This window comes from Clavelina lepadiformis, chromosome 8, assembly GCF_947623445.1.
Source record: "Clavelina lepadiformis chromosome 8, kaClaLepa1.1, whole genome shotgun sequence".
NCBI lineage: Eukaryota > Metazoa > Chordata > Ascidiacea > Aplousobranchia > Clavelinidae > Clavelina > Clavelina lepadiformis.
Window position 1 is genome coordinate 7,380,651 of NC_135247.1, and position 22,689 is coordinate 7,403,339.

The following is a 22,689-nucleotide window of genomic DNA, read 5'->3' on the forward strand; positions in this document are numbered from 1 at the left end:
AAGATTTTATGTTTGAGTTGATTGCATCACCAAACACACCAATGGAACCTTGATTGGACTATAGGCTACCTACAGCCTATAAAGCACAGGTGGGCAAATGTATTCAATGGAAGAGCCATTTGCAGAAAATACAAGTACCAGAGAGCCTCAAAATTATTTCAATACAAAAATGTTTTTTTTCGTTTTTTGCTAGCATTAGATGTCATCGTTTTCGTTTTGCAGTGTATTTATGTAGACTAAACTGAGCTAAGCTTACTGTCTTAGCAATGAAATTGCGTTGACTTGCTGTTAACTAACTCTTCGGATTCTATGTTTAGTGTTACGTCATAAACGAAATGCTGGCCTAAATAAAGAAAAGAAAAAGAGAGAAACGTTCATAAACTGTACTCTTGGTAGCCTTTACAATTTTTTTGGAATTTTACGATTCGCCTGGAAGAGCCACAAAAAACATGCGAGTCTGGGTCTGGGGTCTGAGGGTAATAATTAAATCTGGGTCCATAATTAAATCTGGGTCCCGAAAAAAGATTAAAAACTGACATAAGTCACGAATTTAGTTGTAGTGGTTAATTTTTGTTATTTTTTCCTGATGCGGTCCAAAGAGATTTAAACACATTAAACAGTGTTTAAATCTCTTTGTGCGGTCACACTGGTGGCGAACCGATGCCAAGTTTTATAATGAATACTAAGTAAATAAATAAATATATGTTCTGAAGACCTTGCCGTCAGTTTGCTACTATTCCTGATAGGCTTACATAGTAATTTCTTTTACATTATCTTAAGGTGTTTTAATTTTTATTTAATTACAATGTGTCATGAAAAATAAACTTGAAACTTGATAAAAACGGTTATAGCTTCAGTCATTGCATACAATCAATTTCAAAAGAGCAGCCCTAACATTCAGCACTTCATTTTTATTGATTCAGACCGAAATCTTCGATGCAACTCGTCCCGAATTTTGCCTACTCAAAAATGTTAACCCTATATTAGCTGTTCTTTTAATTCAATATGGTGCAACGTACCCTAGTCCAGGGGTCGACGACTTTCTCGCACAGCGGACCGGTTTATATCAGGCATCATTTTGCCGTCCGGTTTTCAATAAAGTGAAAAATGTTTGGGGCATACAAATTTATTACAACTCATCCGTCATCATGACACGGATTGATTGATTAACCATGACATGAACTCTCACTGCCTGAAATAGCTGTTATTAAAAATTAGATCACACATTACAAAAAAACAATGTCCGTTGTTACGACTACGGAACCAATTATTATAACTAAGGCTTTTCACTTGAATTTTGTTGACAACGGGCCCCACGCTTATAAAACATTCTTTCTATGTTAGGCCTACTAATGTGGTGTTTCCGGGTGGCCCAGTAAAAATTTCTTGCGGATTGGTACTGAGCCGTGGCCCGGTGGTTGCCGACTCCTAGTTTTATTGTGTAGCGCTCCCAACAAATGGAAGTCACAAAGTAACTTTGATTTAACAGAAAACAAGAGATATTAAAGAATTAAGTTTTAAACAAAATTAATTTTGCAAAACAAATATGCCGTTAAATCTACAATCGATGAACAAAAATAAATAAAAATGTAAAAACGCCTTTGGCCTAATAAATTAAATTTATGAGAAAGAATGGCCCAACGCTTCTATTTCCACTAAATACGCTAGTGAGTGGACCTCATAGAGTGTGGCCTGGTCTGAAGAGAACGGGCTTATGATAATAGCGCTTCTCCTATTTTCACACATTTTATTTCTAAAGTGGTGACTCCAGCGCATAGACATCTTATAAGATATATATGGGCAAGCCCACCCCCCCCTCCCAAGCAATAAGTATGTACAGTACAGTACAGTACAGTACAGTATGTATATAGGCTATGTACTGTAGTTAGATTTCTGTGATTAAACCCTAGTTTTCGGTTTACTGAAAGCCTGATTGATTGGTATTTAGAGTATTTAGACGATTAATTTTGATCAAGGTGTTGTGCTGTTGCTTGGTAGACCAAGTGTGATGATTTGCTTGCTATACCAAGTGTGGTGATTTGCTTGATTGATTAGAAACGGAACATCTGGGTGACTTGGCGAGAAGTGTTCGTATTGAAAAAAGGTTTATTGCAAAATACCAGTAGGCATAGGCCTATATGAAAGAATAAATGCAAAGACTTGAACAATGAAATTTGGTACAAACTTGCAAGCTCATCTTACTCCAGAATGGAGGAGCCAGTACATAGATTATGAGGTATAGTGCTGGAGTTTGCAACATTTCTAGTAAATAACTGCATTGTCATTTTTCTGTGGATTGATATAGTGTAGAGTACCAGCTGGTCTGTATTTTATGGCAGGATTCGCCGAGATCTCCGGCGTTCAGACTTTGTAACTCAAGTGTGCAACGGCTTGCCAAGTGTTCACTTAGGTCTATTCAATTAGGAGTGGGCTATACTGGGGTGATTTTTCAAAAACAACAGAACTGGAGTTTAAAAGGTGCCTATAGACATACCTAGAAATGTTTAAAAAAAAATTTTTTGATTTCGTGCAAATTCCGGATGGAGCCCGGACTTTATGTGAAAAATTCAAGATGGCTGCCATACAAATTGACAAATCTGCAATAAATCTGCTTCCTGTCAAGCTTTTGGGCTGATTTTGGTGTCAAAAGAAGCAGAAAGTTGAGTTAGCAACACATGTTCCTAAACACATACTGTGCAAGTCACATGTGTGTGAGAAATTGGATGAGTCATGCCTACATGTCCTAAAATCAGCAGAAGACCAGATCGGTTTATGCCAGATGTTAGAGAAACGAGAGCCGAGACTGAAGTCATATCTTCGAGTAGGCAAGTCAATTATCGCCTCAGTTGTAGTCCCGGCTCTAGTGAAGCTTGTGGCTAGGGGTGGTGATGGCAAGACTACTTCCATGGCAGACGAGCCTGGTGTTGGAGGAGAGTGGTACTCACAAATCCTTCTCGCTCTGTAAAGACCGCAGATTCACAAGATTGGGTCACACTGCTGGTGCGTTGGTTGATTGTGTTCTCCATTTCAAGAAGATGCTATCCAGAACTAGCAAGAATAACCTCCTTGTCAGAGCCTGTTCCCTTTACCTGGAGAATGAGTTCATTGTGGCATCACTAAAAGCATTGTCTCACTTCTGTCACAAGGTGACAATGCCTTACCTCAACATGGTAGAGCGTTGCCAGCAATCCGACCTCGTCCGGATCCTTCCTAAACTATACAAAGATCTTGAGAGGGCTAATCTGGAAACCCTGTCTGAGTTCCATGTTCCCTGGAAGCATGTGAATGCTGAATCACACAGCCCCACAACAGACCTCGACCATTACTTAGTTACTGCTATGGCCAAGCAGAGTGCATTTGGCCTCAAGATGCAATGTGGAAGAGAGTACTGGGAAGACGAGACAGAGAATAGTGAGAGGAGTACAAGGATCCATACACTAACTGAAGAAATGAGGGTAAACCTCCCCACGGAGAACTTGCTTGCAGAAAGATACTTAGCCCGATTCGGAAATCTTGCAGGACTGTCCGCAGGACATTCAAATAGATACTTTAAAGCGAAACGAATAAAAGATGATCTAATGTTTGCTAAAGATGCACCAATTGACAGTGAGCTAGCATCCTGCAAAGTGATGAAGAAGTTAGATGAAATGGAGATTGCATGGACAGAGACACAAAAAGAATCGATGAAAAATAAACTGAAGGAACGCATTAAAAAAGCAGGAGGGAGTGAGATTTCCTCAACCACCTGGTGGATCAATGTAAGGGACATGAGGGCCCAATTACAAAAGTAGAAGAGCTCCGAGCTCTGCCAACAGCATCATCATCCACGCTGAAAAAAATCGTCCGCATTGAGATCCAGTACCAACGGATGATTCATCCACATGACAACCAGGCAAATCCTAGCCTCTACTAAGTAAACAGCTTGAATGTAGATACCATGCTGGTGAACCTAGCTGTGATTCTTGGAACTGAGGATGAGGATGTTGGGACCATCTTCCCAACAGAAGATGAGGTATATGCCATCTTAACCTCTACTGCTGCAGCTTCCTCTGTTGACACAGATCAACCAGTGAAAATGTGTATTGCAGCAGCAATTCCTGAACTCCATAAAGAATACCCTATAGGAACGAATGTGGCTGTGGTGTGGGACGGAGAAAACAATCAACGTCAGTGGTTTTTGGCAAGGGTCTGCCATTTAAACAATGATGGCACTGTACAATGTGACCACTACCAGCGGGTTAACGATAACAACAATACCATGTGGAGGAGACCAAAAAGAGATGACATTCAGGATGTTATTCCTGTTCAAATCGTCCCTGTCACAGTAGAGACTGAATGGGTGTTCCAAGGTGTGACGACCATTGTGTCGTTACTAAAGTGTATAAATGTTTCTCAAATCTCTAGTGTATTTCATGACATTTTTATGTGAATTTCATATACCGGTAACAAGTTATTTGTATATAGTGTTGAAATTGTCATCATTATTCTTGGATGCGACCAGTAATCTCAAATTGCACCAACAAAAATGAAAAAATTATGAAAAATAATGACCAAAATATAATAGTTTCAATGTTTTAGGGAACTTTCAAGCATGCTGGGCTTTTTGTTGCTGTTTTAAAGTAACAGGCTCAATTTTCTGCTTCTTTTGACACCAAAATCAGCTCAAAAGCTTAACTGGAAGTAAATTTATTGCAGATTTGTCAATTTGTATGGCGGCCATCTTGAATTTTTCATATAAAGTCCGGGCTCCATCCGGAATTTGAACAAAATCAAAAAAAAATTTTTGCACGTTCCTAGGTATGTCCATAGGCACCTTTTAAACTCCAGTTCTGTTGTGTTACTTGAAAAAAGTCAAAATCACCCCAGTATAGCCCACTCCTAATTCAATCTTCAGTTCAAATCCAGGCTAATACTTGCTAAAACATTTTGCAAAATTTGCTTGGAATCAATGTTCCCTCTAATTTTTCACGAGTCTGAGCAAACACACTAACTCCCTGAGCGGTCCTTTGGACCACTGTGAGCAACATCAGACGTGCGCACTGTGGTCATTATTATGCGTTTATTTTATTTTCAATTCAGGTTGGATTTTTTTCTTGTGCGCGGAGACCGTGTCAGCAGTGCGCATTTGCGCACGCGCGCAGCTTAGAGGGAACATTGCTTAGAATGTTTTACCCCGCTATGAGTATGTCCTTACTTTACATATCAGGCAAAGCAATGTGGTTTCTCGCTTTACAATGCACCACAAAACGCAAAGTCAACAAACTGAAATTGGTGGCGTCACGAAAAAATTTAGCATGTGCTCAGTTAAAACTGCTATTGGAAATTCAGTTTATCATTATGGCTGAATGTATGAAGCCAGCCGTGTTCATTCGTCACGCTTTGATGATTCAAAACATTTTGTAAAGTTTACTGGGAACTTTTTTCCTGCTATGATTATGTCCTTACCTTGTTTTTATGCAAATTTTGTAATTGTAATTTCTAAACTGTGTAATTATTAAACTCACATTCACCAAATATACCGAAGTTATGGAGATTGCATAAAATTTTTATTTTTATTTTTATAAAAATAGGTTGCCTGAGAAATAGTTCGCTAACATTTGCAACGTCTTTGCATTGATCATTTCTTGCTCAAATTGACTTAGTCTTTTCAAGTGTCTTAGAATATACCGTTTTATAGGTGTTATGATATATTGAACGGTTGGTCACCCCAGGCATTAGGCCTAATCTTCGACGGACAAAGATTGTTGATTCCGCTATTGCCGATATCACTGCATTCCACACATCATGCCTATTTTAAACAGTTTGAGACCTGACTGAAGCTAGCCCCCAGTCTGTAGGGTAAAGCAGGTTAGCACCACACATCTTATTTTGGTAGAAAACTGATTGCACATAACTTGGTTAAAATCACCACGCAATATATGACACTGTCTGTACAGCCTTTTAAAAGAAGTAAGAGAGGTCCAAAATTTTTCAAAATGAATTATGTGCTCGCTAGCACACCATTTTGCGCACTAGGTACCCTTGCTGCACACTGGAGATCTCGTCAAGCACTACCATATTCTGCAGACCAACGCTCACCTAGTATTTTTTACTAAAATTATTTTTTAAATTTTCTTTTGTTGTTTTAGATTCTGAAGAACATGTTATACGACTGCAAAGAAGAAGTGCCAAATGTAGATGGTATGATATTTACTTGGTATGATATTCTGGCTACCGGTATACAATTATGAAAAGACTATTTCACTGACGTTCATTAATCGAAGTTGAAAAATTGCAATATGGTGACTGGCAAAATTCTTCAGATAGGCTTATTGTTCATGTTATTTCTTGAGGGAAGAAGACAGTTTCTTGGCTTAGTGATTGACGTCATACATAGTATACTGCCGTCAAATCTTGCCAATGTTAGACTAGTTTTTTAAGTTTATATCTTTCAATCAAGGAAAGAATTACAGTCCTTTTTGCGCAAGTTAAAATGTCAATTGTTGATTAAAATAGGCTTAAATGAAAAACCTGTATAGTGTATGTAGTCGTAAATAATTGTTAGTCGCTTATTGCCATTATTTAGTATGTTGTGTAAGAACCTGTTTCACATTGTATTGTTATAATATAATATTGTATCATATTGTTTCTTAAAAACAACAGTATCACAAAAATATGTTATACTTAAGGTCTTGTGCACAAGTATGGTGTGAAATTCGTTAATGCAACCACCCTGCTAACCTGACCTTTTGGCACCGGTCATGTCAATGACCAACTTACCAGGGTTTTACTGTATGTCATGTTAAGTTGAAAATAAAATTCGGTTATATTTCAATTCTCAGCCTAGCTAGTTAATCAGAAAAAATAGCAAGAGTTTAGGTCTGATGGTCTTAGTTTTAGATTAATTTAGACTTTGGAAATATTAGTACACCTTTTTAAATTGAAAATTATCAAAGATTACAGACTAGCCCAGTGGTTCCCAACTGCTGGTTCACAGACCAGTACCGGTCAACATCATTTTTTTGCCGGTCCACAAAGTATCTTACTTGTTGCCAAGCTAGTTATAATATGGAATCATAAGCATTGCAAAGGTGTTGCTCCTTGTAAAACTCTACGCTTGGCCGATTCACAGCAATAAAAATGGCGTATCTTGCCTTTGTTGATATCGCAAAATTGTTTTATAATAAAGCTCAACCTTCCGATGACCTAGAATGTCTTAGATTTTGTGTCGTTTACGATTGTTTCATCATAAACTGTGTCTAGCTATCAAAAAGTTTTATAATACAAATTTCCCGTTAACATTGAATTTGCATGCAACTGGATTGACATTTTGTTGTTTGAGTTGATTTCATTTCTGTTTCGGTCTAATTTTTCGTCTTAAATGCATAGCTTATGCCAAAATCTTCCATTATGTTATGCAACGACAACTCTGGTTAACAAAAAGATTAGAAATATCTGTTCTATTCACTACAATCTTTTGTTGCCGGTCCGTGAACATCTTTTTTAAATCTTTACCGGTTCTCCGGTGTAGAAAAGTTGAGAACCACTGAACTAGCCAATATTTTCCATTTAGAGTATTGGTATTTTTTTACTTCGAGAACTGACGGCCTATAAAAAAGGGTCTACTTCACCGACTGCGGGTAACTGGAGTAAGAAAATAACAGTTATTATGTTACTGGCCAGCGGTTTACTGAAATTGCTTTTTTATGAATTTTTATTGTGTTGTCAGCATTACCGGTCCATAAAGTATGGCGTTTTTTTAAACAAAAATCATGCTTGCAAAGACAGAAACTATGACACGACAACGTGGACTGAATCTGTAATTGTTTATTTATTACAAACTACTACTAACAACCATTTTTTCCTTGTTTGTGTATTGTAAATCTGTGTCATGATAAAGTTTGGCATGTGCGTTAATGATCTCATTCATTGAGGTGCCACTTTTTTCACTATGATCTGCTGACTTACCAGTTTATTAATGCTAGCTACTACAAGGACTATAAATAAATTTTATTTTATTAGAAATTGCTATAGACATGCACACATGTATTATACCAGCGTGGTCCAACTTCTTTTCATCGCGGGCCAAAATCAGAAAATTTTTTTATCTTGCGGGCCAATGTTTTTAAATTAGAACTGAAGAAATGTGAAATTAGAACTGAAAAACAATGTGACATTGATATTAGAACTGAAATTAGAATAGTTCAAAATTTAGCTATTAAATGCTGATCAATGTGACATCTGCGGTCGAGGTTCTTCCTCGACAATAGCGACTATCAAAGCTGACTATCAGTTGGCGGGCCAAAAAATCAGTGCTCGCGGGCCAACTTTGGCCCGCGGGCCTGCAGTTGGACCACGCTGTATTATACAAACAATGTCAGGAGCATTGCTAAAATCCTATTTGAACTGATTCCAGCTGGTGGAATTCTTTGCTCATTTCAATGTTTTAATTTTCGGTCAACAAGTAATTGATTTACTGCCTGGCAAAAATGAGATTCTTCATTCAGTAACTCAAACAATAAATAAAAAATCCATATTCTAAGTCTATCAGACCAATCTTTTATATCAGGGCTTCTGAAACTGTGGGTTGCGACCCTATTTAAGGTTGTAAAATGTAATTTTGGGTTCATGAAACAAATTCAATTTTGATAAATTGAATTGTTTTTTGTTATATTATTCGTTTTATTGTTTTCCTTGTGCGGTTCTTTTGTTACTGTACAGGCTACAATTCCTGTACTTTGATGGGTTGTGTGCATTTTTATGATTTTGCCAGAGACAAAAATACCACTTGAGACTTGTAATTGGACGTTAAAATTATTTTAATATCATTAATGTGTAGGCTACCCATCAAGGGTTCGCATAGAAATGTCTTTTCTTAAATTGAGTCACGGAACTAAAACGTTTGAGAAGCCCTATTCTATATCAGGGTGGTCACATTATGGTTTGAGGAAAACATTTCGCACCACAAGTGGTGAAACTCCAATGTTAACAAAGGTCTGAGGTTACTGTTCTAATCAACTTGATACTTTGCTGCATGACTCACATCGCACTCTTTGACACTTTGTAGTTGCTTGCAACAAAGTGTTAATATGGTAAATCAGAAAATGTGTGTTATAAGAAGATCTCCAGAATTTTGAATAAAACTTGGTCATTTGAATGAAAACCTTTAGCATATTCACCGTCATTACATAAAGTTAAAGGGCTTAGATGTGCCTGTTAAGTTATAAACACTTTTTTTGCGATCGGTTAATCTGTTGATACAGGGGCTTAACTTCCCTCAGTTATGTCTTTCAAATGCTAGATAATTCAAAACAAAATTAAAACAGGTTTAGATATTAATCCTTCCCTCTTCCACAGCAAGAACCTCACTGAACACACCAAAGCTGATTTTTAGGTCAAGTAAGGAAATACACAACTACATGAAAGTTTTATGGAAAGGAGTTACAATAAACACATAATAATGATAAAATTTTGCCTGGTTGTCGGTTGTGTTTCGCCGGTGGTTGGTAGCAAATGCAAGCGCCCTAGGTCCTAGTATAGAATAATAACCCATTTAAATTGCCCAAAGAGCATTGCATATCAAAGTGATGTTTTTAATTAACTAAAGTTTAAATCCAAATACTAATAAGATGAAATGTTTATAATGATATTGAGGTACAAGGAAGTACCACATATCGGCATATAAGCCCACTTTTGAAATAGGAAATACAAGTGCAAAAAACGGCAGTGGTTTAAGTTGGCCATAAAAAATGTTTTAATATCACTTTGGTTAAATTGCTTGCGTAAACAGATCTGACATTGTGGAGCCAAAAATACAATCAATAACACCCAACACGGGGAAGGAACACAAGTTTGGCAATTTGCCCAACAAAATTGTCGACTGTTATTGTAATTAAAATGCTGAAATTGAAACATTGCAGTTACAATTTTCAAATCTACCAGATAGTTGTTTATTGAAAAATAAATGTTTCACCTAATATTGGCATTTTTCCAAAAAGGCAAGCTATAAAATATAACACTATGATAGTTTCTATTAATCTAAAATTCACTCTATCGTCTTTGAAATTAATACTGGTGTGTGTAGTTTGCTTATCCAGTTGGATTTTGCAATGCCAAGTTTTACCTGTTGTGCTTGTTCATGAATGTGATAGTGTAGCTCTTGTTTTTTTTGAATTTCTTCCAAAATGCTCTGAGCATTTTAACGTGCGGTGAAGTTGTTCACCTAATATTGACATTTTCAGTTTCTGAAAAGGCAAGCTATAAAATATAACACTATGATAGTTTCTATTAATCTAAAATTCACTCTATCGCCAAATAATGCTAGGAAATAACTAAAATAAAATATTTGCAATGAAGAAGGCTGAACAATAAAATCAAATGTTATTCTACAAGTCTAAAATCATGCAAATTAAAAGTGCAAAAATTCTGGTCCTGGCTATGACACTATACAGTAAACAACCCAAAGATGAAACAGTGAGTAACAATGCAGGGTTCAGGAAGCAACAGCGCGACTGTAGTGTTAGAACATCAGGTTCCTCGTCAACTGATAAAAACATGACCTGGGAATTTATCAGAATTTCGGAAACACCATGTCATTGATGTTAATGCTGGTGTGTGTAGTTTGCTTATATAGTTGGATTTTGTAATGCCAAGTTTTCCCTGTTGTGCTTGTTGCATGAATGTGATAGTGTTGCTCTTGTTTTTTTGGAATTTCTTCCGAAATGCTCTGAGAATTTTAACGTGTGGTGAAGTTGTTTTGGTTTGACCAACATATTGCACATTTACAAATTTTACACCTTACTATGTAAATGTGAAAATTCCGGCAGTTGACTTGCCTCAAATTGAATGTGCTTGTCTGATAAGTAACAATGCTAATTTCTGTGTCGATGTTTTGATGGTCACTATCCTATAACGGCCATACTAAGCACATTTACCGCAAGGTTTTCACTAGCCTGGTGTGTTTGGTTTTGGCTTTCCGTGTGCCGGTTGGCTGTAGTTTGTTAACATGCTGCCATGTGAGCGAGGGCGTTTCGAAGTTATGTTTGCTTTTTGCTTGAATATATATTTCTTCTTTTTCGTTGGCTTTAATAAGCTGGGAAAATTTTTAGTACAGTAACTTGTGATGGTTCTTGAAATGAGTTCAATCCAACAATTTCAGTGGAATATTTTTCCTAAAATAGAAAGGATATAAAATATAAAATAGATCTATGCTTTCTGAATAAATGACTTTGTTAATTCATTCAATTATTATAAACGATGTATTTATATGTTTTACTTTTTTGTTGTTTACTGTATACTGGTCAAAACTGGTGCTGACCACCAATGCACACGAAAAGCTTGACTGTCTAATTAATGGACTTCAAGCACATTAAGTCTGAATAGCTTAAAACATAAAAGATTGTACTCATAAAATCGGTGCTGCTGATGGTTGGTTTGTTTGATCGTTAAACCAAGTTTATTAAATTTACAACAAAATATTGGCATCATACAGTAAAAGAATAAATTAGGCACCCCGTTGCATGCGTTACTCACATATATGTTTAAAACGAATATATATATGCTATTCCAAATACAAGTAAATAATTGATCATTTCGACTGACTTAAATTATTTATTGGGAGATGGATACGTGTACCAGCATGTAAAATTGATTTCAGTGTTTTTGGGATGAAGCTGTATTTGTAAGATGTCATGTTGATACATCATACATTATTAAAATGCATTTCAGTTTTCACTGGAACAATTATGCCTTTTGTGTGAAAATAACCCTAAATTTTTTGAATATAAATTACAGTAGAAGCCGTTTATTACTTTAGGACCAGACCATTTTGATCAAAACAGCTATTGCCTAAATGGTTACGATAACCACACCTCTGTAACCTAGATTGGCACGATTAACTGTATATAGATAAAATAACCTATTTTGTTTTTATCTGTGGCTTGGCTTCATATTTCATGACAATTGTGAACTGACCTGATTATTATGAGTGTGACTCATGGTTACGTATTTCAATCAATCACATGGTCGAAATTGGTTGTTAGACTACATAGTAGGAAATGATTCGAAATGCAACAGAAACCGAAGCCAAATAATAGCATTGCATTCAAGAATTAAACGTAGGCAGATCGCTAATATTAATACGATATTATCATATCTGCACACAATCCTATTAGGACGCAGAGCACCTTAAATGCCAATTTATAGCAAATCATCTAATGTAATGTACTTTAAATGGCATATTTACACTTTGTTGCATTAGTGGTGTGTAATGTAATGTGATGTAAGTTTTTTCATATCCTTACTTCCTGAGCATGGCGAAACTGATGCCAAACAAGATAGTAGGCTGTAATGTAAGCTACTGTTTATATTTTGCCATAAGATAAATTACCATAATCAGTGACTGCTAGGCTTATTAAAGTTAGTATGCATAACCTGCTGAGAATACTATACAAGTAAGTGCCAGTCTGGTGCTTGGCTTAGTCTATGCTTACAGGAAGTTTTGTTATTTTAAGCTTAGCGATTGCTGTGCTTTGCAACTTTATGAGATGTTTTGCCGTTTAATCATTTTTCGCATGGTAATACAGTACAGCAAAATAAAATAAATAATCTAATAAAATAAAAATATTTACAGCCTTATTAAGTTCTCAACTCTTTTAAACTTCAAGGTCGAACTATATATGTTTTCTATTGCTGGTTTTGTTTACTTTAATTTATCTTTAATTGTCTTTCCTGGACCAGGCATCAGAACTCATGCATGGCTCCTTATATTTATTTCTGTCTGCGACAGGATGCAGAATTTTTGTTGCACTGAAATAAAACGTGTGCACAAGTATTCCTGGAGTAGGGATAGTGCACAAACGCAAATTGGTTTTCGTAGTGTTTCAGCCAATTCTTTATTTATTGTGTACATTGAATTATACACACACAATAGATAATTACATTAAGTTATGCAATTATAATGCTTAATGAAGAAAGAAATATAATGCTTACTTTACGACAAATAAAAATCGCCATCTGATGTCTCTGATTCGTGTCATTATCAACTGCCAAAAACCAACATAGCCATGGGCCTAATTAATTAATGCTTGTTTGGTAATCAATGTATTATTTTGTCTTTGATTAATTTAAAGGAAGTAAAGCGTAACTTTTCTCGCCAGTCGATAAGAACATGAGTAGTGGTGGTTCTAATAGCCTAACCAATTCTGCTACTCGGAGTGTCATCATGCTAAATTCATGCATATTTATTTAAGAGTTAAACATTACTACATCTAGTCTTTCGGTATGCTAAAATAATTTATGGTGTTATCTCAAATGTTCACCTGTATTTTAAACTATATTTTATAACCAAAATGATGATTACTTATCATTAATATATTAACTTTGCAGTTCGTACTGATGAGAATGCTGTCAGACTTGTTGCCCAGTTTGAAGAGCAATTCTTTGGAGAGTGTGATCTACAACTTACAAAAGTCAATACATTTTTTGCTGGTCTGTATTTTCTGTAAATTATGTGTAATAAATTGCAAATACTTAGTAATGTAAATTTCTGAATACATCTGGCTCTGTTTTGTATAAGTTACGTAATAAAGGAGCTACATTTAACAAATTAAAAATCTTTAAAAACAACAATTCCAATAACAGCACTTAGCATAAAAATGACCATTATTTTGAAGCAATACCACAACAAACTGTTCCATTTAATCAAACTATTTTTGTTGGGTTCCAAGTGCTATTTTTTTTAGGCAAAAATCAGAAAATCGTGGTTGCAATAAAGTCAATGAAAAATAAATATAGCCAACTAGACCTACTACATCTGATTTACATTATGATTGGAGTTTATCATGCAGGAGCTTGTCAGTACTATTAAATTAAAGTTTTAATTCTATTTTCAATTTCATTTATCAGCAATTTTAAAATATTAAATACCTGAAAAAGCATTTCTCTTTCTAACAGTGCAATCACTTTCGTGTTAACTAAAGCAATAAGTCAAGAAATCGAATGTATGCAAACTTAATTCCTAACATCAAACCTATACCATACAGCAAGCATTGTTACGGACATGTTAGCATTCAGATAGCAGATATAAAATTGCTATCACTACAAGGAGGGCCCTTGATCGACTAACAATGTCTCATGATAGACTCCTTGCCCACTCTTGCTTTAGGAAGTAGAGTGAACACGTTGAAGCTAAAGGTGAAGGGACAAAGCTTGTCCAACATCACAACATGTCGAGCTTGTGGATGAAGTAGACTTGATCTGGCCTAGTCATAACTGAGTATCAGTTAGCCAAACTGACAGACATGGTGAAAGACCACAAACTGTTCATCCAGCTTCTAGAGCTGCTGACCCCATGACCCTCTTCCAAGGATAAAGTCAGTTTTTGAAACAAGAGAGGGAGAAAACTGCAAGTGTTTTTCAAAACGTTCCACTCATAAAATGTGTCTGTTTACTTTTATAAGAGCTACAGGCAACTGGCTGTTTGGTCATCTTTGTTTTATTTTTTGGTAATCGCCTAAACAAAAGTTAGTGTGCTTGCTTATGTAAATGTAGCCCAAAACTAAGTCATATCTTTTAAATAGAAAAAGTTGCGGAAGCTACTCGCAAATTTGCGATGCTGCAAAGTGAACTGCAGGCACATAAAGAATCTCTGCTTGCTGCCCATACTGCAAATTCAAAAAGTTTAACTCTTAGAAGAAGAGTTTCCCGTCCTCATCTTTTGTTCCAGACTCAGAAGGTTTGAAATATTGTGATTGTTTTAAAGTGGTATAAAATATCTATTGCACAATAATTTAAAATCAAGTGTAAGGCCGCTGATTTCACAATTTAACGACCGTGAAGCAAACACCGAGAAAATTTGGCTGAGCTGCATGACATGCATCACTGATCTCAGGAATCGCAAGTTGTATTCTGAAACAACTATAGCAAATTCCTGTTTGCTTTTTTGATACTATCAAATAAATTTTGTTAATATACCTATAAAAATTGTGATTTTGGCTAAGTTATATATTCATTTTAACCTGGTTACTTATGAGAAGCTGTGTTGTAAACTTGGCAATTAGCAGAACCGCAATGCAGAAGTTTTTATACAGATTGCACGTTGCAGTATGCATTGCATATTGCTATATGGACTGATATGCAATTTGTAGCCGTTTTTATGTATTTGCCCTTCGGGGACTTCTTGTTGACACATGTTATACCAGGTAATTACTAGGAAGTTTAAAAGACTGTACAGTGTACATGCTATGTATTTATTGGCTATCATGGGAGTACAGGGTGTAGAGATTCAATTTCTAGCAATTTTTCGTTTTGCAGACAGATCTGTCAGCTTCAACAGCACTGCACACTCATAGGCTCTGTTGAAGCATAAAATAGCTCATTATTATGATCTGTTTTGTGGTACGCCTAATGCACTCATATAACATAATCATTTATTATTCGTTTTGTTATTATTCGTTTAGCACAACGTTCACATTAAAACTGCAAAAGACTTGAAGTTGGCATATACAGAGTTTTATCTCAGTTTAATATTGCTACAAAATTACCAGGTTGGTTAATTGCATATTTGAGTTTTTTGGCATACTTAACTGTGTTTATCGTTAAGATTGACTAAAAATTTTTAGTTTATTGCAGACACATTGAAACATACGTCATTCATATGATTAGGTCGCACCGATTATTTTATGATAGACTTAATTTTACATACAGCTCCTACATACCATGAACTCCTTTGTTTTACTTTGTCCAGGAGCTGAATTTTACTGGCTTTCGAAAAATTTTAAAGAAGCATGACAAAATGTTGAATACAGATAAAGGTGTAGTTTGGCGACAAAATTATGTTGAAACAGCGCCATTTCACAAAGACAGCCTTATCTCTGAATACATTTTAAAAACAGAGGTTAGTATTTGTGCAACAAAGTTATCTCTATAAAAAAGCAGCATGGACATCTTGCTTTTAGTTGATTATTACAAGAAAAATAATATTTGTAGAGTATTTATACTAATTATCTTTTCTGTATATGGAGGCCTCAAAATACATTCAAGATCATTTGAAAACTGTTGATATATATTTATTTTTCAGACTTTGTATATAAATGATTTAGAGAATGGGGACAGATCAAAAGCAATGAAACGCTTGAGAGTACCTCCTTTGACCGATACAGTAAGTGTGGTGTAAAAATGTTCATGTTTTAACTTCAAATATTTGTTTTAAGCAGATGACGGTTCATTTGTTTCTGGGAAACGGTGTATCATGATCATGAAAGTTCTTATTCAGTGTAAAGTATATCATACCGACTGGAAATTTCATTTACTTTTGTAAACCTTTCTTATCATAATGTTATACGACCTTACTTTGCCTTTTACAGTATCGTTTGTTCTTCTGTTAAATAATATCAATTTCATAGAGAACCTACCCCAAAGGCACTGTGTTTCGTGTTGGTTTATTTTTGGGTATGTTTGTGATGATAACAGTTGTTGCCATCATAGCTGCATTTTTCATTGACATATATCCGGTTGAACCATGGCTGGTTGTCGAGTGAGTGATTGTGTAATAAATACTTTTGCTTGTAGTAATGCACATAGATTTAAATGTAAAATGTAGTGACTAAATTCATCTATTGCAAATAGTTTTATTTTTTCAGTTTATATCGACCTGGTTTTATGACATTTCTATTTATCACCTTTCTTGGTTTCAACATATGGGGATGGCGGACAGCTGGTGTGAACCACGTATTAATATTTGAAATAGATCCTCGTCAACATTTATCACATCAGCATTTTTTTGAAGTAAACAAACATAAAATCTGCAGATTTTCTTTCTTCTATACCATGTAATGTTAATTAATCCTGCAAAAAAGAATACTTATATATTTTCAATATATGCATGATAGTAGGTCATAGCAATTATGGGAGTAAATAAAATTTTAGGTTTCATCTATTCTTTCTATATTGTGGGGATTGAGTTTAACATTCTTATTATTTGGGAACTTGGAACAATTCAGAGAGCTTTTTCCTGCGTATCTCAATCCTGGCATTCTTTATGCAGTGTATGTCCTCTTTCTGATAAATCCATTTCCAGTTTTATTTCATAAAGCAAGATTCTGGCTGCTAAAGCGCTTGGTAAGTTTCTCATATTTTTAAATGCATTTTGTACTCACGTTTCCCTCGTCATGATAAGTTACACATTTAAGGTGAGAATGTTGCACAATAGAGAACAAAGTTTTCGTGACTATGTCAGCACTTTGTATTTGGTAATACATACTAAATTCTGTAGTGGCGACTTGTTGCTTGTGGTTTTTATCGTGTGGAATTTGCTGACTTCTGGCTCGCAGATCAACTAAACAGTCTGGTACAGGTTTTGCTTGATGCTGAGTACATCATTTGTTTTTATATTCTTGGAAATATATGGTCTGGGAATGGTGGTAAGTGAAAGAGTAAGCTATAAAAATTGGATTAGCTGTTACATAACTGTTTGTTACTTACCAGTAATTGATCTATTTAAAATTTGCTTTAGGAGTCTCTCATAGATACCTTATATAGCCATAGTTAGACTAGCTATTGGTACATTTTGCAGCCTTGGCCAAATTTTCAAAAATTATTGGGGTAAAAGTTTAGATTGTAGAGCCAAGGACTCCGGGGGAACTCAGAATATGTATTGAGAGCCTGAGAAGAGCTGAAATTTTGCTACCACCACATAGCGTTATATATTTGTTGAGTACATATTAGTCATACAGTGAAAAACAGATTTCACTAGGTTTAGTACGAAAACATATCATATTATAACGCAGTACTTAAGAGAAGCAAAGAACAATCCGCAAACAAACACATACTTACAATAAATAAAGAAAAAAAATTAAAGGGAAACTTTTATCGTGTTTGAACACTTTGAATGAACAGTAGTTCTTGATCTGTGATGACTGACTGTATAAGAATTCTTACAATGTATAAATATCAGTGATAGCCTTCAATGTTTGTGTTTAATTCAGTGTAGCAGGACACAAAATATAAATAGAAAATGCATTATACATGATGTTGCACCTGTTAATGCAATTGAGGGTAGCATTATCATAAAAGCAGCAGCAAGTTGATCTTAAGCATAGAAAAATATGAGAAAAATTAACCGAATCTGCTTTTTTCTGTTATTTTAAGAGGTTGTATTTATTAAGCAGCATTAATTTTGGGAAGTTTTGGTTTTATAAGGTGAACGATTTGCTACACATTTCCTTTATTGTTACAGAACTTGGTGTTTGTGGATCATACTCGTATGGCATACGTGCTGTTATTGGGTGCTATCCTGCATATATTCGATTTGTACAATGCATACGACGATTCTATGATTCCAGAAAATGGTTTCCACATTTAGTCAATGCTGGAAAATATTCCACTACTTTTTTCAAAGTCATCTTTCATGCGCTTTATACCCTGCATTCTGGTATGTTTATTACAAGAATGTTGATAGATTTTTAGGGTTTTAGCTTGATTTGTTTAATTTCTTTTCCAAACTTTGTGGTTGCTTTTTGGACTAACTTGAAAATTTTTGTTTTGCCATCATATCAAGTCACTTTTTCTGTCAGATAGGTTTTATCGTCTATTTTCATCATACATTTTCAAAACTGTCAAAAATAAGAATAAATGCTGCAAAGATAGAAGTTTTAGGTTGTATGATGAAACCAAGATTTAATGCAACACTGATACATTTTATAAAATCTAAAGATAAGCAATTTTGTCCAATTTTTATCCCCACAAGACCAGTAATTTCCAGCCGAAACCTTCTTGCAGTTATGTAAAAATCATATCAGCATTACAAGAACAGCAGGAAGAAAACAGTCCCTGCTTCATTTCTAATAAAAAACAATTTCAATGCAATTTGGTCAGCTCTCATAGAGTGTGAAATTGATCAAATCAGTAATTAGCAGCTAACTCTCTTTGTTGTACTGACACCAAGATCATTTTGCAGAAAAAACACACGATTTGCGGAGTGTGTATTTTTACATGTGGTTGGCTAGTTGTTTTGTAAACAGCTGTTACACATTAACTTGGGACATAAAGATGGATTGGGGCTTTTTTGACAAGAACCCTGGAGAAAATAAATTTTTACGGGAGGAAATTGTCTATCCATATAAGGTATGGTTTGTAGTACAGCTGAGAAAAATTAGACATGATAAGCAGACGGCAATTAGCCATCTTTTCTAAGAACGTATTTGGGCTAACTTGATTTTATGAGCTTACATTTTTTAGGTTCATAATCTATGTAATATAATGCAGTCTGATTTAAAATTTTATATTGGTAGTTTATTGCATTTTTAGAGTTTATATTACTTAGCCATGGTAGAGGATAGTGCTATAAGATTTTCTTGGATTGTCACTGTGGCTGTCCAACAAAGCTCAACATCTCAAACGACTCAAAAGATCGTCAGTACCATACTAGTTCTTTTAGAAGCTATGAGGTACTGTAATGTTTTTGACAAACTTCCTCCAATCAATTTTCCAGCTTTGATAAGTTTGATTTTATAGACGCTTTATTTGGAACTTCTTTCGGCTTGAAAATGAGCATCTAAACAATTGCGGCGAATTTCGAGCCGTTCGTGATATTTCAGTTGCTCCTTTGCGCACTGATGATCTTGCTACACTTGAAAAAATTATGGATGAAGACAATGGTGCAGAAACCTTCTTGCTAAAACGTCGAGTACTGCAGCACGAACTCTTTGCTGGTGAATCAACGATCCAATCACAAACAATAAAGTAAGTTTTCCTGTCCAGCAATAGAGTTATGTTTTTTAATTTTTACTATTGTAGTTCATTCTGCTTATGAAATTGCATAGACCAAAAGAGTCAAGTGTATTGCTGTATGTCGGCGACCAACCTCCGTCTGATGAAGGGACAAGTACCAGCCCACTTTAGCTATCTTTGCTTTTGGAAATGATATAATCTGCAGCCATTTTGGCCAATTTTGTTTTTGATTTGTTTGAAATATTCGTGTATGTCAGCATAAAAACAGCTTTGTCTGTCACTTGGTATAAATACAACTTAATATGTTTTTTAAATAATAACATTATACCGGCCATTAAGGTATTTACAGTGTGTATATTAGCATCTGGTCATTGAAGTTTACAACTACACCTTGTATAGCATTTCAACAGATTTTAATTGATCTAGTACGATAATGCATGTTTTTGCTTAGCATTCAATATATATTACATTGCATGCTGTTTTGTTTGCTTTATGTGCAACTCTGATGTTCATCAGTAAGTTCCGATCACAAAAATAACTTTTGAATGCATTTCTTGCTATAGTTTTAGACTATTTTAGTGCAGTGTTTGTGTATAATGCAGTTCATGTTGCTTGCAAATTCCACTGAAGGGTTTTCAACTTAATATGCTCACTGAAACACCCTATTCCAAAGACTTGTCTAAAAATCAATTTTCTGTATCAGATGCGTTTTCTTGGCAACTGAAATCTTTATGGTGCATATAACATTTGTTTATCACTGTGATCTATTTTTTGCTCTTATGCATACCCATATGTCAAGAACAATTAATCTTTTGAATGAATTTACGCTAACAAACTACCATTAAAAATATGTGTTTCCGCAATGGTGTGATACTAAAGTTGACAAGGTTTTTAGTGTATTTTAAGCAATCAATGAAATTATTTTTTAGTATAGCATCGTTGTGTTTCACTGCAAACGTTTTTAGTAGGATATTGGTATCACCATAAACCGTTGCCACATTAGTAATAGGCAATATGAGGGTGCCAGCCAATGTTCCCTCTAAGCTGCGCGCGTGCGCAAATGCGCACTGCTGACACGGTCTCCGCGCACAGAAAATCTGTGCTGCGCACAAGAAAACAATCAAACCTGAATTCGAAATAAAATAAACGCATAATAATGGCCACAGTGCGCACGTGGCACGTGTGATGTTGCTCACAGTGGTCCAAGAGACCGCTCAGGAAGTTAGTGTGTTTGCTCAGATTCGTGAAAAATTAGAGGGAACATTGGTGCCAGCACAGTTTAGAATTTTGAGGACTCGTGACTTTATATGGTTAAATGAGTTCAAATTAGGTCACATGACTTTATAAGGTTAAATTATGTCATGGAGTGCCAGGACTGTTTAGTATTTTGAGGTCACATGACTTTTAAGGATGTTATGATATTTAAAAAATTTTAAGAATCTCATCTTAAAGCAATTTTTACCTGAAGAATTCTTCTGAATAATTTATTTTATCATCTTCTATTGATATTACTTTTGTTAGAATTCCATTTTTATCAAGTATTTTCACTTTGGGTCTCGCTCGAAATTGAGGAATTAGCTGAACAATCGCGTCAAAACTGATTCTCAGTCAACTGCAGTTTTCCCTGCCGTGTCAAGTTTCCAAATATGGTTCTCATGAACAAATTTATTGCCGCAACAACTTTTCGGTGATTCAAAATCTGAAATAGGAACCCAGCTATTAAAGGAACTGTCATACCCACTCCATTTACTAAAGCTAACTTTTTTTTATTATCTTTGCGAATTACTTTTTCAGTTCTAAACTTATTTTGATTTGTTTTTAACAATTTTTCATACCATGAACCCTTTATCTGTTCAAATCTTTGATTAAGTATGTGAAAGCATTGGTGGTTTGAATTTTAGTTATAACAAATATTTCTTCTGTTCAATTTGATGTATAGCCTTTATCAAATATTTTTTTCTTGTACTTTGATATTCGAACAGTATCACCTACATTGAACTTTGGTTTTGCTTTTACTGCTTTGATGCCACCATACAAAGTGAAATAAACCATTCCCTCATTCTGTTTTTTACTAGCTTCTACACCAGACATTTTAGTAGACCCTTGATAACTCCTATTGTACTCGTTCACAATTTCAGGCAACATTTTCAAGTATTGAGTAGAATTCTTTTCTGTGAACTTCCTCCACATTTCAGTCTTAACTGTTGGATACCGTCGTTTAACCACAGAACTCTTTTCTTCATTTTCAGTTGAATATAACTTAACATTATGATGTTTTATAAGTTCATCCATGCACTTATTATAAAATTCCTTTCCCTTATCAGCTCATAAAAATTTAGGGATTCTTTTACAGATAATTTCTTAAAAGCATTAGCAACTGTTTCACCTTTTTTATCTTTCAAAAGAACTATCTAACAAAGCTTAGAAAACACTTTAATCACCATAAGTAAATATCTATAGCCATTATTCCATTTGCTAAATCGCTGTATTTCTACCAAATCAACTGCTCAAATTTTATCAATAACTCAGCGCCATGGAAATTTCTTTTTTAATTGTTTATGTAACTGATTAGCTAGTTCAGTTTCCCACGACTCCTCCCGTATTTTGTACCCAATCTTAATTTACGTTTAGTTCCAATTGTGACGTTTACAACTTTTTTATCAAATGATTCTTGAATACCTTTTGCTTTGGTTTGAGAAAGATTATATCTAACATCTCTTTATCGCATTTCAATTTCCTTTTCTTCATTTTACTATCTCTGTAACAAATATCATGTTTCATTGCAATAACATCAATTTGATTGCAAAGTTCTTATCTAGGTAATGGATTAATTAATTATTATTAATGGTTGGTCTTTGTTTCAAACTCCTCAATATCAATTGAACAATGAAACTATTGAAAACATACACCTCTATTTACCTCAAACTTCGACAATTCTTAACTTTATCGATGATTATTCACGTTCAACAGCATAAAATATGT

General features: G+C 34.9%; 1 protein-coding gene across 2 annotated transcripts; it reads left to right on the forward strand.

Annotated features, from left to right (window-relative positions):
- Positions 1-1,874: 1,874 nt before the first annotated feature.
- LOC143468155 (xenotropic and polytropic retrovirus receptor 1 homolog) lies at positions 1,875-21,771 on the forward strand. 2 transcript variants are annotated; one of them, XM_076965167.1, is made up of 16 exons: positions 1,875-2,236; positions 6,129-6,180; positions 13,366-13,467; positions 14,559-14,713; positions 15,438-15,524; positions 15,725-15,874; positions 16,058-16,138; positions 16,383-16,513; positions 16,620-16,764; positions 16,906-17,097; positions 17,252-17,399; positions 18,215-18,409; positions 18,935-19,101; positions 19,285-19,424; positions 19,492-19,719; positions 19,800-21,771. In XM_076965167.1, exons 1-16 carry the CDS (start codon positions 2,168-2,170, stop codon positions 19,876-19,878), a joined length of 2,121 nt encoding a protein of 706 aa, XP_076821282.1. In that variant the 5' UTR covers positions 1,875-2,167; the 3' UTR covers positions 19,879-21,771. The 2 variants fall into 2 exon arrangements, with proteins under 2 accessions (XP_076821282.1, XP_076821283.1); XM_076965168.1 differs by lacking the exon at positions 1,875-2,236 and adding an exon at positions 5,663-5,847.
- The last annotated feature ends 918 nt before the right edge of the window (positions 21,772-22,689 follow it).

What these genes read in the sequence shown, in the direction of transcription:
- LOC143468155 (XM_076965167.1), top strand. Translation starts at nt 2,168, where the DNA reads ATGAAATTTGGTACAAACTTGCAAGCTCATCTTACTCCAGAATGGAGG. An exon ending in TACCTCCTTTGACCGATACA is followed by an intron (nt 16,139 to 16,382) that starts GTAAGTGTGGTG and finishes TCAATTTCATAG; the next exon opens with AGAACCTACCCCAAAGGCAC. An exon ending in CACATCAGCATTTTTTTGAA is followed by an intron (nt 16,765 to 16,905) that starts GTAAACAAACAT and finishes ATAAAATTTTAG; the next exon opens with GTTTCATCTATTCTTTCTAT.